Below are 18528 nucleotides of genomic sequence, written 5' to 3' on the forward strand. Positions count from 1 at the left end.
GTCATATCGATATTTTAAACTTTATAGTCTGAGTCCGAGGCACTAAACATATTTCTAACATCAGTAACTGTGCTTGTATCTCCAAGACCCTAAACAGAATTCACTCAAATTGAAGCTGTTAATCTGTCGGTTACCTACTATAGGCCACGGTCAAAACCTAACGTACCTAACAATATATGTATTGTATACATATTATTTGGATTTTATAAAATCATAGTCCCGTTTAGTTATCTGCTTTTTATTATAATTTCTATGTCATGTCATCATATGGTACATCCTCATCCACTAATCTCAGACAAATAAATACTGACTGTAAATAATGTACTAAATTTATTGTCTAATTGTACAGGAAACTATCTAATGTATCTATTCGGAACTCGCGAGCGCGCGTTACTCGAGTAAAAAACAGTTACAGTTCATATTGAAATGGTTAAAAGCAGTCTAAACGGCTTCCTATGAATAAGTTTAAAAATCCTTTGACTCTAGTAACGCGCGGTCCGATTCCAGTCGTTAAAATTATACATAAACGTTCCGTTCCACAGACATGTCGAAATCGGTCGACACGAGTCAATCGACGAGTTCGAACACCGACGAAGCGAGCAAAGAGGTCGCCACTGCCACGCTCATCAACCTGGAGTCGCCCGTGTCCACCAGCGAGAACACGGCGCCCGGCGAGGACCAGCTCGACTCCATCGAGGCCAACGACCAGTGGCACACTGCGAGGATGCAGGCTTCAACTGCCAGCGCTCTGTGAGTTTCTATGTTATATGTGTAGAAGAATTTTATTAAGTTTTTTTTATGATTATTTTCATTCGTCGATAAATTTTTGATTACTTCTCCCGCATCAACATATTTATTGAAATTACTTTTTACATATCCTTCATTTGAGGAAATTGCTTAATTGACTTTACCGTGTGTGGAGTAATTTTTATGGCTCCTACTGCCCAGTGGCGTGCACTTCATAAAGGCAAAAAGGCACTGCCTACCCTACTATAATTCCGATATCTATCCTTTTAAACTACTTTAATTTATACTTGATCGTATCTGTAATCTATAAAACATTCTAAAAAATTAATAAGCGCTCCATCTACCGGTGTCCGTTGTCGTCATCTATAATTCTACGCAACGAAGTTTACACCACGCGGGCCACGCGGCACTAGCGCCGCTGCGCGCCTGCCGCATTGCACGGCAAAGACAGAAAACATTTCGGCCTAAACCTTTCTATGTGTGCATGTCCGTGAGTCGTAGTTACGCGGTAACAGTGTAGTGGGCCTTCCTATAAATACGAGCACACAATGATACAAGTAATGCACACATTTAGACGCTGATAGGCAGCGCCTATCGTTCGAATCCTTAACGATGAAGGCCGAAGGTTTCCGGATAGTTCCGATGCGATGCATGATTACGTGACTATTTTAAAAAGTAGCATTTGTTATGGTAACTTAGTATAAAGACGAGACTATTTACTTTTTTATTCGTTTAGTTTACTTAGGCCCACTTGCACCATCCCACTAACGCGGGCTTAAGCGGTTAAACCGTTAACCCTGTGTCAAATTGTACTGGTAACCATGGCAACGCCAGGTTTAACCGGTTAAGCCTGGGTTAGTGAATGGTGCAAGTGGCCCTTATTTATTTACATTTTTTTTATTTTGTTTTGGTGAGATAACGATAACAGTTACCGGCAATTAGAATAATTGTGATTAGTGAAAATATGGATATTTTAAATTGTGAACGTTGTACGGTGTGTGTGTGTGTGTGTGTACCGACTATTAAAAATTATGCATACTCAAAGCTTTCTTTTAGCAAAAAAAAGTGATTGAAAAGGGCCGGTGAACATCGGAATTGCAGTTAACACAAACAAGTGGTAAAGTAAAATCAATCAGTTTTCGTATATTTGCCGTGGTTAATTACATACTTAATTACGTACGTCATTATTAACCGACTTGACAAGGATGTGAAACCATCACGGATTTTTGTTGGTAAGCTAGTAAGACTGTTAGTAGCTCTTATTTTAAGGGTTCCGTACCCAAAGGGTAAAAACGGGACCCTATTACTAAGACTCCGCTGTCCGTCCGTCCATCTGTCTGTCACCAGGCTTTATCTCATGAACCGTGATAGCTAGGCAGTTGAAATTTTCACAGATGATGTATTTATGTTGCCGCTATAACAACAAATACTAAAAACAGAATATAATAAATATTTAAGTGGTGTTCACATACAACAAACGTGATTTTTTTGTAGTTTTTTGCGTAATGGTACGGAACGCTTCGTGCGCGAGTCCAACTCGCACTTGGCCGGTTTTTTTTTTGCCTACCCAGTCTCAAATCTCTGTGCACGCCACTGCTACTGCCTGTCACTAAACAGTCGGGAACCGTAAGACGCGGGACCATCTCCTCGTATATATTTTTATAACTTTCTTAAATACTTCGACAGTTCAATAAGCATTGAATTCCAAATAAAATGTACAAGCCGACGATTGAAGTACTCGTATGTGGTGATGTTGTCGTCGACTTGTTGGTACGATGTGTGTTGTTGTGTGCAGCACGGACATGGAGTGCAGCGTGGGGCGCGTGGTTGGCGCGGAGCCGCTGGAGCTGGCGGTGGGGTCGGGCGCGGTGGTGGCGCGCGGCGGGGCCGGGCCGCACGAGGAGCTGGCCGAGGAGGCCGCGCCCTGACGCCGCGCCGGCCCGTGTCGCCGCGCCCGGCCCTAGTGCGGCCCCGGGGCACGCGCCGGAGCCGAGGTCGCGAGGCGGCGGGGCCGGGCCGCACGAGGAGCTGGCCGAGGAGGCCGCGCCCTGACGCCGCGCCGGCCCGTGTCGCCGCGCCCGGCCCTAGTGCGGCCCCGGGGCACGCGCCGGAGCCGAGGTCGCGAGGCGGCGGGGCCGGGCCGCACGAGGAGCTGGCCGAGGAGGCCGCGCCCTGACGCCGCGCCGGCCCGTGTCGCCGCGCCCGGCCCTAGTGCGGCCCCGGGGCACGCGCCGGAGCCGAGGTCGCGAGGCGGCGGGGCCGGGCCGCACGAGGAGCTGGCCGAGGAGGCCGCGCCCTGACGCCGCGCCGGCCCGTGTCGCCGCGCCCGGCCCTAGTGCGGCCCCGGGGCACGCGCCGGAGCCGAGGTCGCGAGGCGGCGGGGCCGGGCCGCACGAGGAGCTGGCCGAGGAGGCCGCGCCCTGACGCCGCGCCGGCCCGTGTCGCCGCGCCCGGCCCTAGTGCGGCCCCGGGGCACGCGCCGGAGCCGAGGTCGCGAGGCGGCGGGGCCGGGCCGCACGAGGAGCTGGCCGAGGAGGCCGCGCCCTGACGCCGCGCCGGCCCGTGTCGCGCCCGGCCCTAGTGCGGCCCCGGGGCACCGACGCGCCGGAGCCGAGGTCGCGAGGCGGCGGGGCCGGACCCGACGGTCGCCGTTGTCATAGAGAAATATAGTAAGACAAGAGTGCTCACTCCATACATCAGTTCAGACTATTAATTTCAGTTTCTACATCTAGCATCGAGTAGCGGAACTATCAGTACTGCTACTTGACAATAGATGTAGCACCGGCCGGAAAGTCTTATGCTGTTGATATAAGACTTTCCGGTCGGTGCTACATCTATTGTCAAGTAGCAGTACTGATAGTTCCGCTACTCGATGCTAGATGCTAATAGTCTTTTTGGTACTAAAACTGATGTATGGAGTGAGCACTCTATGTATTTTTTCTCTATGCCGTTGTGAACTTGTCAAGTGCTAATGAGTGGTATGACGTGGTATTGTATGCTTCTCGCGTTGATCGGCCTCGCAGCGGTGCATGGAGGTGAACTTTGGCGAATTTTAGGAACACGAGCTTGGAAGCGGTGGTAAAAGTGCTAAAATCTGTAGTTTGATGAAGTTAATTGATAATCTCGTGGAGTGAAAACGTCTATGCCGCCCCCCTAAGCCGAATAGCGCTATCTCAAAAACAAATGATTTTGAAAATGGAATTCTCAGTAGTAGAAACTGAAGTATAAGTTAGCAATGAATTTTCTTATGAGATAGCGCTCTTCGGCTTAGCGGGGCAGTATGGAAGTCGCTCTATAAATATCGTGATGCGTTTGGCGGTTCAAGTTCGGACCGATACTGGCATGTATGGCAAGATTTACCTGACAAAAACTACAGTTAAAATATTGTCAGAAAGAAAAATAAAATTGTCTCCTTTTACCGAGCATGTAAGAAAGAGAGAAAACTAAATTGTAGCTATCAGATCTAATATGTATTAAATTGTTAGTACTGTGGCAATTTTACATTTCAAATATTGCACCCCGACGTAGTGTTTAGAGATGAGATAATTTCCAAATCGGCCTTGGGACCTAAAATAAATATTGTACATCACAATGCCGATCTCCCTGAGTGTTGTTATATTTAAATACGATGATATGATTGACTTATAATTGTAATATTAGTTGATAAGTTGCCTTTTTGACTCTAAAACGATAGCTTCCTTCAATGAAATTACAAGTTCTCACAATGTGTTGGAACATATCACAAATAGTATTAAGTCCCAAGGTTGGTATTTAGGTTGATGATTTGCAAAATTACGATGATGTCCACCTATTTGATGTCTTCCAAGGCCACACGGAGCATTAAGCTCTTCTAAATTTTCCCGAATGTTAACTCTTTCGTTGTAACAAATGTGTAATTACGCTAGGAATGTTTTTTCAACTTTTGAACTCTTTCAAATTCAATAATAAAGCTCAATGATAACCTAACTGAGGCGAAGCGTTGCGTACGTACGTACATACGTTCATACTTATATATGATACCATCAAAGCTTGAAAGCTTCAACCGATATGGACATTTAGATGTCACTAAAGTATGTATTTAACGTGATACAAATACTGTAGTAACTAGACACTACAAATTATGACCGAAGTTGGGTTTAAAATGTATTTTTTATTTTACGACTGGCAGCTTTCTGCTCGAATTATTTTTCTATCTTTGTAAAATGGATTACATCTCAGTAGTACAAATTTTATTAATTAGTCACCTTAATAGCTTTACACGAATTATTTTATTCTGCGATTATTATTTGTAATACTTAAATATATTTGTTTATTTTTATATCTATGTTGTGTTATATTTTAGTTTGATTTGAATTTGTAAGTTTTATGTGATGACAAATTTAAGTGTTTAGTTTACGTTTGTATCGGACTAGGTTTTAACCCTATGGTCATTAGACTAAGAGCTGGGCTAAAAACGGTAAACTATTTCTAAATTACAAAAAAAATTGCGGTTCAAATCCGAAAATTCAGTAATAATATGACCAAGATTTGGTACAGTTCTTGGTCTAAAAATACTGTAGTGACAATGTATTATTGCACAAAATTTAAATATTGTATCATTTCTTTTCGATCTTAGCTTTGATAGACCCTAGACTCAATGAAATGTTTTACTATTCAATGTTAGATATGTGTCTAAATACTGTTATGAACTAAAGGTCTTAGCCATATACACCCTTAAGATTCTCCTCTTTATAAGGCTATTACTATTGATACCTAAGTCATAGTGATTATTTACTAGAAGGACTACCTTACCTTTAGGATTTCCACTTACAAGTGTTAGGCTTTCGCAATGAAAACGCTTTGAACACTCGATCTCGCTGCAACTTGAACTCCTTGACTACTAAATAATTTCCGACACCCTAGTAATAGTTAATCGAAATAGATTTAGATGTTTGTCGAAGGATCTACCGAGACTTACTGAACGAGGCACAGGCACTTGCGTCCAATTGTTTTAGCTGTTCTAATAATATGGTAGTTCGAATCGAAGCGCAGATCTTAAGAGCCCATCAACGTGCACACCACTATTTAGCGCCACTGCTAAATAATCGTGATTATTTAAATTTAACGAAAGATATTTAAAAAAAAGGGGGCCGCTACGTACTGTATCTTGTACCTTTACCTACATCGAACCTACCTAAAGTACCTTTTGAATACATCGTTTTTGTTTTGAGTTTATAGATTGACGAATCCAGCAACATAGAAACTAGTTTGAATTATTCAAAAGGTACTTTAATACAAGATACAGTACGTAGCGGCCCCCTTTTTTTTAAAATATCTTTCGTTAAATTTAAATAATCACGATTATTTAGCAGTGGCGCTAGTGTGCACGTTGATGGGCTCTTGAATGTCGTGTCGTGTAAGGATGCTTCGTGTTAAATTTGTTTGTGGCCTTATTGTAAGTGGCGCCCGCTGGGGGCTACAGGGCTTGTCGTTGCCTCCGCTTATCGAGCGTATTGCCGTATGCACTAATATATGTGGTCTCTTAGTGTAAGGCCTGAGTGGACACTGGAGTTGGGCGTGCAGCGGGGCGGGGCGTGCGGCGTGCATGTTAAACAAATTGCGTATAGGAGCGGCCTTAGTGCACGCTGCTCACATCACTTGTGAGCCCGACGCCACGCTGCACGCCCCGCCGAACGCTCCGCTTCGAGCGTCCACTCGGGCCTTACACTTAGTAATTATGGATTGCTGTATCCACATGTCACCTTTCTATGAGATGAACCATGTAACACGATTCGAGGTCACCATACATATTCCTCTTACTAAATGTAAATTACAATTAAATTGAGTGTGGTTAACCATGAGAAGTTTTAGAGAATGTAGATAATGGTGTAAGATGCAACTGTACCGTAGCCAAGGTGAATATGGATAAAAACCGGGAATTATTTTCCTTATAATTTGTTAAAACTAACCACACAAGTATCATTCTCTGTTCTTTTTTTTTTCTTTGGCCAGACCGCCATTTAAATAAAAGAGAAGAAGAAGAAGAAAGGTATCATGCGACTCAAAATAATGGTCGATTTTGCATGATAATGATAATATTATTATTTGTGTAATGACTCCCGGTTTGTTTCCCTATTTACTCCGTCATCCCTATTCACCCTGATTCACGTATCTAAAGACTAAAATGACACATGTGTGATGAGTCTTCGTAGACGCTTCATAATGTGAAGCCTGTATTCTAAAAAGAAACACGAGGGGTAACACGTATATTGGTTCGCCTACGATACGCTCGATAAGAAAGGCAATGGCAGCCCGTGTCTCTGGCCCGGTCTGCCTGGTGGTGGGTCGCTGGGCCGGAGACAACCATCGGCTATAGCCGACTGCTGTGATAGTGTGTGCTGTGCTCACCTCGATCCCTAGCGCTGTTCAACTAATACAACACTTCACTTGAGTATCCAATGTAAATTTCGTATTATAATTTTAGGCCTATTGCTAAACACGTACATTTTAATCGGCAATATTAAGCTACTTACAAGTACGTTTTGTATTAGTTGAATTTTTCGCATATTCGACTCCAGAAAGCAAGATATGAAAAATCTCGGATTGTTAATTTTGTTTTACTGGACTTGTATGTGAGAGTACTGAAACATAGATATAGAGTGCGCCGAAGTCTCCCCTGCGAATCAAACTGCCGTATGGCGTTGATTACATGTGATTATTTTTTGTTAAACCCACGTTGACGAGTTTCATGTATTAGGAGCTAAAGTATTTTAATCACATTGTTATTGTACATAGTTGTTCATGAGGTATCATTATTATTGGATCGAAATCGAGCGGTTTAAATAGAGTTAAGTTAGAGTTGGTTACAGCCAAATTGTGTTTTGTTTGTGCTGGACACAAATGAATAATTAACAGGGAGGGTTCACGGGTCGGCCAGGCGATGGCAGGTCACAGTCCTTTCGTTGCGTCATCGTCGCGTGGAATGATTTCGGGAATGTTTTGCGACTGCAATTGCATAATAAATCTTATCGTGTGATCGCTTTATGGACTATTTTGTAGTGACCAATTTTATCGTTAGAGAAGAATACAAATGTAAAATTGACAATTTTAAATGTAATTTTTATATACAATAAATAGAAGTTTTTGTACGAATTGAGTTTTATTTACTTCAATAGGTATATCATAAAACAAACTGTTACAGCCATCAAGTGCTTTAATAAAATAATTTGTACTGATTCAGTATCTCAAATTCATTAAAAGTATTCAAACAGGAAATCAATCATAAACTATATAACTTTATTTACATTTGTACACTATATTTACAACCTAGCACTAAACTTAATAATTAATTGTACGAGAGGGCACTAAAAGCATTGACTGCTTGCTGTTGTTGTGCGTCGAAGTATTGTTTGCATTCTGAGAGATCGTTGGATGCGAAAGCACAGTCTGTGTAATTCCACGTTTGTACCTCCGCGCTGTTTTGAGTGCAGTCCTCCCCGTACCTGTAGTACCGCTGGTCTTGCATGTCCATGACAGGGGAGGTTCTCGTGCTTTCTGTGGGGTAGTATTGCGCGTCTTCAGGGTAGTAGACTTGGGGAGGATATGTTTGCTCGCAATAATCGGTCTGTTGGTAACCGAATAGTTCCGGCGAGGGTGTTTCGCTGGATTCCGAACCGCCGGCCGCTCGTTGCCATTCGAGCCAATAGGCGTCTTCGGGCCTAGAGTTTTCATTGTTTAGTTCCGCAAACGTGGGTGGGGAGCCTAGCGTGTTTTCTTCCATGGGGAAGTCCATTCGGATGGGGTGGTCTAGCTGGAAGATTTCTTCGGGGTGGAAAATGTCGTCAGCTGGCAGGGCTGTCGGGTCGTAGGGCTGAGGGACGGGCGCGGGCGGCGCGGGAGGCACGTAGTTGGTGTAGTGGGGCTCCGCTGGCGACCAGGCGTTGGGTGCGTACATCTCTGGGGTCGGTTCTGTCCGCCACCGGCATGAACACTCGAACGGGCCGCAAGTGCATGCTAGTGCTGTAAAGAAACGCAAGCTGTAGTAAACTCTTGTATTTAGGACATTTTTCTGAAAAGCGCAGGTTTCTTATAAAGTGAAACCAGGAAATTGAGTAGGTAATTTTGGGAGTGCCTGAATTTTATTTTGTAACAAGAATGGGAATGGGGCTTCTTGTAAAAATTGAGGTTTATAAAATCATAAATCATAAATTTATTTCATAGAATATGGTATGTACAATTTTGGTGTCGTTGTTTTTTGGTGTAGAACAGCATATTCTGCCATCACTGGCGTAGAAATATATAAATAAATAGGTGATGCAATACATTAACTACAAATACTTTGTATACCATTACCATAACATTAACAAGCAATAACAAAATGTACATAATGATATGATGGTTAATATCAATCATTAATTCAAATATTGTTCAGCTGTAGGTACTTACTTCTTTGGTTGTCAGGAATGAGCGGCGGTGGTTGCGGAGGAGGATTGCCAACTTTCTGTATCATTTGCTTATCAGGCTTCATCGTCAGTATTTTATCAGTTATCGCCGTCTCTCTCGCCAACAGTAACGCTAGCCCTCTCACTCTCCTGCCAGCTCCCAAGGACCTCCTGACTTCGCTGGCCCCCTTAGCCTCGGGCCGTGGATGGTCGTGCGCTCCCTTCGCTTGGAAGAAGATGGCGTGTTCTGTGTGCCTCCAGAAGTGGGTGACGGGGTAGCCGCAGTGGCCGCGGCACGGTTGCACTTCTAATCGGCCGCCGTTGCATAGTCTGTTTGGGCATGGTTTACCTGTTGACACACGAAATATATGATTAATTACTTAAACAATCTTTGGATGTATCATGGCATTAATAAAGACAACTCTTTATTCGATCTTAGTGTTCCTGATTAATTAATTAATATGTACATATAATTATTATAATCCGTAAATGGGCGTTTTTTTTTTTAAGTTGTCCCCTACACTTTTTTTTCAAATTTGGGATTTTTTATGTTATTTCTACTCAGAATCACGAGCTCTCTTTCTATCCTAATAGGAGAAAAAAAGTGCCCCAAAATTTCCATACATTTTTCGATCTTTCCATTCCGCGACCGCCATACAAAGTCTATGAAAAATGGTGGCGGATTGGAAATAAAAACCTTAGGACACTTTTTTTCTCCTATTAGGATAGAAAGAGCTCGTGATTCTGAGTAGAAATAACATAAAAAATCCCAAATTTGAAAAAAAAGTGGAGGGGACAACTTTAAAAAAAAACGCCCAAATACGCTACTAAGAAAATATTGAATACTACAAAACATTCTAGTTACCTTGTTGTTTTTTCCGCGCTTTGTCACATATCGCAGGCCTGAGATGCACCCTCGACCCATCCGGCAGTCGACATCTCGCGGAGCACACTAAAACACCGAGACAGCTTTTCTTCAGTATATGCACGTTGTGGTTATTCGTGTTCCTCATAGCCCAGCCGCTCGCGTGGCGCCGGGCCTCCTCGCAGCCGGGCGGGTACACGCGGCGCACGTGCCCGTCGCACCACTCGCTGAACCCGTCGAAAGATGACACGCGGGGCACGACGGCATCGTTGATGTCCCACTCGGTAGTTGCTCCGTCTGACATCTCCGATCGGCCGCTGGAAATATCATATAGTTGTAGGAAAGTTTTCAAAGTGTCCTTCAATTAAAATACTTAATAAGGCACATATGTAGGTAAGTTATTGCCTATAACTGAGCAACTTTGTTTTTGCAACTAGCAAATAATATTACGCATCTAGGTACTGAGAAATATGGTCCCGTATTAACTATTCTTTCCACACACCTAACCATGAAATTAGTAAAATATTATGTAAGGTCCTACAATACCTTTTTGAGTCTATGACTGGACCCAAATCAGATTAAAATCTTATTTCATCTTATCAATAGGTCTTAACCCTACCTAATCTATCTATGAATATTCTATATTGCACACATCACAAAAATATTTCCTTAATCTTAATCCCTGCTTTGAATGTTCCATGTTGCTACAAAATAAGTACGATTATCCTTAAAAATGTATTCAAGAGGCATTATAATTGTTATTTCATAACTTCATGTTTTCTGGAACCGAATCATACAGATAATTCATAATTCGTATGTACTTTTATATTTTAATGTTTTAATGTTTAGGTTTACATAATTCATCTAAGGAAACGGGAAGTCTACAATATTAGTAAATGCAATTTGTATTCAATGTAACAATACGAGACTGTTTGTTTCTAAATAAATAAATAAATAAAAATAAATAATAATATCCTTAAACATGCATCAGGACTATTTGTTTAGATTTCCTTCAAGCCTCTGTTCAAATCGCAGGGAAAGCTCCCCTCGGCGAATGCTATTGAGGCAATTGCTGTAACTTCGTCTGAAGGGGGCCTTAATTGGCTCAACAACTTCGTATTCCAAGTCTGATATAAGGTAAATAGACATGATTCAACACTAATACTCGCGAGAAAGGCTGGGGCGGGAAAGCGCTTAATGCTTAGATTGTCTTTTACATATAATTTAAGAAAAGTTATTTAAAGATTCAACAAATATGTATATGGTAAAAAAAAAACAAGAATTGCCACTTGAAATACTAAATTGAAAGCCTTTACGATTGTGACTTATTTCACCAAAATTTAACCCGTTATTTAAATAAATTTTAGCCAATTATTTTAAATCGTGACAAAACAATAATTTCTTTTAAAAAATGAATTGACAAAAATTAGTTATTTTCTATCTAATGCATATTTAATTCGAAAAATGGATGCTCAAAAATGATTCATTCTGCATCTTTGGGTGTGTGTGTGTAAGATTTCTACAGTGCCTTTTATTACTCGTATCATGGTGAATTAACTTTTCGGGCTAAATCAAGCAAGACAACGAATTGCCTGTTCAAACTGGTGTGTTTAATGCAATGCATCCTTTGTAAATTGATCTACTGCATTTTACAAAAATAATCTTTTGTTTATTACAGAATAAACACAGTGGGTGCTCCCGGGTCTCAATAAGTTCAATTAGGACCAATTGACGGCCCCGGCACCTTCCACAACTCACCCTACTGTGACTGCATGTTACGGTCAACTGTAGGTGCACTCACACACGCTGCACAATATTGTGACCGTCTTTGCTTAATATTTTTCAGTAAACCCTATTGCCTCAGTAATAAGGGCGACGGTTGGTAACTAGAGCTACCAAAAGTAATTGAGTTGGTAATGAGATACTTACCATGAAAATGTCACAGAAATTGAAGAAAATTAGGAACTAATTAATGAATATGAGTAATATAATCGTGTACCTAACTAATTAATGAATAATATGGGTTATTGTTTTATTGCTGATTCTGACCCTAACTTCTTCGTGAATACACAGGAATTCAGGAGTAGGTATATTTAACTAGCGACCGGTCCCAGCTCCGCACGGGTTACACAAAACCTTAACAAATTATACACCTAAACGTTCCTCAAGAATCTATTGATAGGTGAAAACCGCATGAAAATCCGTTCAGTAGTTTTGGAGTTTATCGCGAACATAGGTACATACCTACACACAAACAGACGCGGCGGGGTACTTTGTTTTATAATGTGTAGTGATATTTTCCATCTTTTTTTTAAATTTTAACTCCATATCTAGAACTCTTTAGTCGAAAGTTTACTATACTTGGTCAACCAAATCTTGACAGTAGAAAAAGGCGGCAGATTTGAAAAATGTAGGCGCGAAGGGATATCGTCCCATAGAAAATTTGAATTTAGCGCCTTTTTTTACTGACAAGATTTGGTTGACCATCTATAGGTACCTAGGCTATAGGTACTTTATCTTATTATTAAGCATTTTGAACCCACTTCTTATCTATAAGACGCTATAGGACGCTATAAGGAGAGTGGGTAATCATAATTACCCACTCTCCTTAACCAGTTTAATTCACGTAAGTAATGTGTTTTTTTTTGCCGTTCATAGACAATTTTTAAACCCGATTTTGACTCCCTTTCCCGACTGTATTTTGTAACTGTACGATAGAATAAAGTACATAGGTAGGTACCTACTTATATTTATAGACAATAATATATGCAATCCTTTATTATCAAACAGTTTGGTTACTTGAATGTCGATGTTGTAGGTGCGTATACGCACTGCCGAAAACTAAACCATTAAAGGTAGAGGCCTGAAATTTGAATTCAAGAGCCTTATTTACTGTGGTAAATTAATCAAACATGCCGGGAACGTTAGTTCGGACCTTTCTAAAAAGTGTTTGGCGAATGGAAAAAAAAACAGAATTGAATAGTTACTAAGAAATGATTTTTTGTACAATGTCAAAAATTCATATTAAGAGCCAACAGGAGTGGTCATTTCTCCATACAAACGTACTCGACTGTTTCCTCCGTGGGTTTTGAAGCTAGAGCAATGATTTTTTCAACACAGATTAATATTGTCAATATCTGTGTCGGACCGTTTTGCTTTTTTTGATATTTTTGTTTTTTAAGGCGCTAGAGCCCTTCAAAAATGGCCAAAATGGCCTAATTGACTATGCCGCAATGAGAGGCGTGCTATTCAAAACTGATATCAATTAGTCAAAAAAGCAAAACGGTCCGACACAGATAATGTCATAATCATTTAGATTTCCAAATTTGGTTACGATTGGTTAAGTTTTGGAGGAGGAAACAGTCGAGTACAAAACCTCGATTTTTGAGATTTTTACGCAGGATTTTTCGCCTTGTCCTTATCGCACTAGTTTTAGGAGCCGCTTCCGTTAGCGAGACGGGTATATTTACCTAAAATATTTAAATCTTAGCTCCTGTTGGCTCTTAAATATAAATCTAAAAAGTTTCAATTTCTAATCGGAACATTTTCTAATAAGTTCTCGTGGTACCTGCCTATGCCTCAAAAAATTATAGAGATAGAGCCATTTAGTTAACTTAGGTATTAGTTACATCACATTGTAAGTATGTTCTGGTTCTCGTTAGTAAAGTAACCCTAGTGTACCTAGTGCATACTCGAAGGTGGACAGATATCGTTTTCGTTTTCTATATTTTTTATTTCTCATGCTCTGAAAGAGGGTCATTGTTGTTCTAAAAGGTGTGCAGAAAATGATACGTTTCTGCACTAGAGCATGTTACGTTCCAAGTACGGTTTTTTTTTTATATTTTAACGATAAGCATTTAAATTTGGGTTTAAATGGATTTGTTATACAATTTCCATTCTGATATTTAACTCCCCATTTCATAAATATTGAAACTTTTGTCTAAATTGTTAATTAAAAGTACCGTCAAAAAGTACTATAAAAATTTAAACTTAGTCTTTATTTTTAAACCATATGCATTTTACTTTCCTCGTATTCGAAATGAAAAGTAGAGTATTTAACTCGGGTGAAAGGCATCATTTCAGCTTCGGACTATTGGCGCTCTCACTGCGTTCGAGCGTCAAACTACCTCGGCAGAAATGAGTGCCTTTCATCTCTTGGTTAACAATCTACTATTTTTAAATTTACATTAAAAAAACCTACTCGATTCTGAATAAATGCTTTTTAAGTAGACGGTGTTAGGATACTTAGGTGTATAAAATATGTAGGTACTTATTGTGACCGATCGAAACTTATCTAGACAACATTAATAATAATGCACTTAAAGTATAAAACTAATAAAAGGTACTTACAGAATCACCATCTCCGTAGGGCAATCAAAACCACTATTCACAATTGTCCTTTTCCAACTGTTATCTTGACACGTCCACTCACAACACTGAAGTTTGTATAGATTATCAATATTTTGAACGCATTTATTTGTCAACCTACGCACACCTTGAAAGCTTGCAGCTCACTAAACAAGATTCAGAAAAATAAACAGAGGGTTGATTTCCCCCACCACCCAGCGACGACTGGCAAACCAACCGACCAATCGGAAAGCCCCATTAATTTAACGCCGCCTACTGGCCAATCACAACGCTCCGCGAACGCCAATAGCGTTGTGTGGACTTTAACGTGTTTGTTTTTCAGGAAAAAAACGTTTTGGGAAATTTCAGTGTTATGTGGAATGAATGTGTTATTGGATTCGGGGAAGGCCGAGAATGAGAGATACGTCATAGTTTGGAGTTAGAGGCCTTGGAATTTTGAAAAAGTTAGGAAAGTAGAAAAATATATTTTTTATAAAATCTTTTTCGATTAAAAATTGAATGGGTGTGTTCTTATTTGGTAGATCCTACCTATCAAAAGGGCTATGTTCAATTTTACCTCGTACGTCGTCATAGAAATATCCAACTCATCTAATCATATTACCTAAGGGTAGGTAATATGATTAGGTAATTACCTACCGTTAAGTGAAGTAAAATGTACAACGTGTTAGGGATATGTCATGGGTTGTGTGGCGTAAGACAAGTAGGTATGTTTCCAAACATAAGTATAAGTATCTACACATTTCAGGGTTCAGATTTCATAACGCATTGCATGCGTTGCGTACGTGGGCTCAGATTGTCCCTGCCTTTAATATATCAAGAGTTTCTTTGCTTGCCCGTCTGCCATTTTTCTGCCGGGCTGTATGGTATCGCACTAGGAGAATAAGAACAGCGTTTAGAATGCGTGCACGCCGGTTTAACGCTCGCCCGCATCGCGCACCCCTGTACATAGAGCTATGTGCAATCACCAGCTGCACTTCCGGTGGGAAAATCGAAAAAACATATTTTATTCGCTGTAATTGCTGCGAAAGGCTGCTTAATGGTAAAGCTGCAGTAGGTATGTAAATACATAATATAAATGTTTAATATTTATGTCTTATTTCAAAGTTGCCTATGTGTAGGGATACCGTTCTAATTGAGGCGGTTGGTAAAGCAGTTGCGCGGTGATTTTTCAGTAGAAGGTATATAATTAGCTGACTATAAGTAACTAGTTTAAGTATTACATGTTTACTTACTTTACATAGGTAATACAAATCAGCTTTATGCAGGTCAGCTAAGAAGTTATTTAAGTCACATACGGAGTCCGTAGTACAGACTGGTTAAATTATCCAGTATGTATCTAGGTAGACCTATAACACCAATCACAACTTTCTTTGAAGGTTGCAACTGCGATCGGAGCTTTTTTGTATAAACTAAACCTGTCTTTACGAGTTAATCTTAAACATCAGTGTTTTTCCTTCAAACGGGATCTTTGACGGCGAAACAAACCATAAATCAAATATAATCCGATTGACCACAATTTCTGGTAAATTCTAGGCCAAACCGGTTAATCCGCAACCCATTTTCATTGTGTATTTGCCAAATTTGTACCAGTAGCAGTAAAAGCCTGGTTACTTATCAATTCCGCCGCAGATTAACCTATTGTTTCAGATTTAATCCGATGCTTTGTTTGAATGTTTGGATTAAAAATATCTACCTAATTGTAAAATGATTTCATTGTAGGTGGTTATTTTTAATCCGTTATGTTTGATGGGATTTTTAGAGCTTTGTTTGAAGGCGAAGGATTCCGTAGTTTGTGAGTTAGTGAGATTATCCAGCTTACTACCCAGGGCCGGTAGACTTTTGATAGCGGCATCTTCGGTTCCTGGATTAAATGATCTAGAATAACATTTAAGAACATCATTGTTGCGCTTTGTGCCGCCAACTATCCCTTTACTTTTTTAGTCATATTATATTATTACCTGTATATGTAAAAAAATACATGTATGTAATTGTAAATATGCTATAACCATTTGTTACACTTATTAGGTAGACACAATAATTACATCAGTTTAAAGTTTGAACATTCAAATGTGATTGTTTGAGTGATGGAGAGCCAATGAACAAGAGTAGGTACCTACACCTACAGCTACTACTACTACCAACTACATAGGTACCTAGTACATACTAACGAGTACAAAGTAGGTACTACATATAGGAAGTACACAGCTATGAGTAGTTCTGAATTGGTCAGATTTTTTCTTTAGAACAAAATATGGCATCTGGATAAAATGTGTAAAATTTGCCAAATATTTTGAGTAGGTGCCTAGAGCTCGATCAGGATAAAGCCTGTAGAAGTAATTACTGAAACTAGCGTCGTTGTGTTCCATGTTCTGGCGTTGTAACTTATTACCGTAAGTTATTTTTTAATCCGTTTAAAAAAGGATGGCTGTTATCGCATTGTCCAAAATTGTTGAGACTGTTTACGAGTAGCTGGTGTGTTGTTTTAGAATTTTAGATAATCCTGCTTCGTTCAGTCGGTAGACTTTCGCAGGGAAGAGATTAAGGCGGGTCGGCATCTTCGCACACGGGATTATACGCTGAGCCTGGATGAGCTGGTTACAAGGTTTACAGCGTCCGGCAGGGTAAATAAACAAACACAAACTGGATCATTTTTCGCCAGTTTTCTTTGGTCTCTTCACTTCAAGGAACTGAAGTTTCTGGAGCTGTAGTTTCAATAAATTACTTTCATATTTATTATTCCCGTTTATTTAAGAACTTATTATAAACGTGGTGCGTCAATTAGCTATTAATCGTTTGTCTTAATCTGTCATTTTGACTTTAGCATTTGTAAGACAGAGATAAAACATAAACTACCATCTCCGCCAATTTTTATAAAAATAGTTACGCGAGGGATGTCTCAAGTATCTAAAGTACCCAGTAGTGGGACGCAGAGTGCCAGTCCCCTCCTTTATTACCAATTGACGCCCAAATGAAAGCAGAGTCCCACCAATTTGCGACCGTCAGGCCGCCCCGCGGAAGTCGCCAATTCTCCAAATTGACAAGTATCCCGTTTTTGAATTAAGACGTTACTCTCCCTACTATTCGAATGAAGAATGAAAAGTTAGTACCTATTAGGTACTCTGATAATCCTGACTATAAAATGTGGTGACTCTGTTCTGACTACATTCTGAATGTGGTTACCTATCGTCGTCATATATAGGTATATCAGCCCTTTATCGCCCACTGCTGAGCATAGGCCTCTCTTCTAGTACCTACGCCACTTGATAAATAGGTTACATCTTGCATTAGACAAAATTTTTGTGACTATCAAACAAATAACCGATTAACAATTACCTACGGCGGATCAATAACCTATTGTGACATAATATAATGTTCAACAAGAGCTTAGAGCTTAGATAGGTACCTACCTATAAACTATTAAGAAGAAGGCCACTAAGAAGTCAAATCAGTTTCAGGTTATAAACATAAGATGTAGGTAATTAAAATTCCCTGCGCCAGGATTGGCTGTAGTTACGTAAACAAACTAGTCGCTATCTAAGTGTTCCGTCCTAAACTTTGGTTACTTGACAAAGATAAGCAACCACAAAGCCAAGTCACTAGTCCAGTTTCTAGTTATTTCACTGCCGCAGCCGGGTACATTCTTTGGTTAACTTATTACACTTCCCTTAAGTTACAGTCGTTTTTCGTTTTAAAGTTAACGAAAGTATATAAACAAGCTTTTTTACCCTGTTTCAAGAAAGTAAAAAAATAATTTACCTACATACCTATATTCTGCCGTGCTAACAACATAATATGCAGTAATCGCAGTTGAAAAGTCATGCAATTGTTTATCTTGTTCTCTTTGAATAAGTTCTTTATTTAAACGATGATTTTCATGCAAGTACTGCACTTACTATTAGCAGGGCAGTATTTATCTATAAGGACTATAAGTATCGTCGTTATATCCAGACATTAACCTTTTCGACGCCATGTCAAACACAAAAGCTGTCTCTCAGATGCCACGTCATCGAAGTGTCAAAACTGAAATTGAACTTTATGCATATGCACCTAGGTCTATGTTACTCTGTGGTCTATGACCGATTAATACGTCTTTGGCGTTGGACCTGCGGTATTTAAAATAAAATTGTT

The 18528-nt window shown here is 40.1% G+C and overlaps 2 protein-coding genes across 2 annotated transcripts in view; one reads left to right on the forward strand and one right to left on the reverse strand.

Moving 5' to 3' along the window:
* The window catches only part of LOC134648092 (RB1-inducible coiled-coil protein 1), a 47072-nt gene extending 44393 nt beyond the window's left edge, over positions 1-2679 (forward strand). The window contains exons 22-23 of the mRNA XM_063502554.1: positions 543-750; positions 2543-2679. Of these exons, the coding sequence (XP_063358624.1) occupies positions 543-750; positions 2543-2675 (341 nt within the window). The 3' untranslated portion in view covers positions 2676-2679. The remainder of the gene's footprint in view (positions 1-542; positions 751-2542) is intronic.
* Positions 2680-8071: 5392 nt separating this feature from the next.
* LOC134648254 (transcription factor glial cells missing 2-like) lies at positions 8072-14691 on the reverse strand. The gene is made up of 4 exons (XM_063502742.1): positions 14383-14691; positions 10033-10349; positions 9172-9516; positions 8072-8745 (listed from the first exon to the last, which is right to left on the reverse strand). Exons 1-4 carry the CDS (start codon positions 14391-14393, stop codon positions 8072-8074), a joined length of 1347 nt encoding a protein of 448 aa, XP_063358812.1. The 5' UTR covers positions 14394-14691.
* Between the last annotated feature and the right edge of the window lie 3837 nt (positions 14692-18528).

Source organism: Cydia amplana, chromosome 5 (genome assembly GCF_948474715.1).
Source record: "Cydia amplana chromosome 5, ilCydAmpl1.1, whole genome shotgun sequence".
In the NCBI taxonomy this organism is placed as follows: Eukaryota; Metazoa; Arthropoda; class Insecta; order Lepidoptera; family Tortricidae; genus Cydia; species Cydia amplana.

What these genes read in the sequence shown, in the direction of transcription:
- LOC134648254 (XM_063502742.1), bottom strand. An exon ending in AGCGCGGAAAAAACAACAAG is followed by an intron (nt 9,517 to 10,032) that starts GTAACTAGAATG and finishes GTGTGTCAACAG; the next exon opens with GTAAACCATGCCCAAACAGA. An exon ending in CATTCCTGACAACCAAAGAA is followed by an intron (nt 8,746 to 9,171) that starts GTAAGTACCTAC and finishes GTTTCTTTACAG; the next exon opens with CACTAGCATGCACTTGCGGC.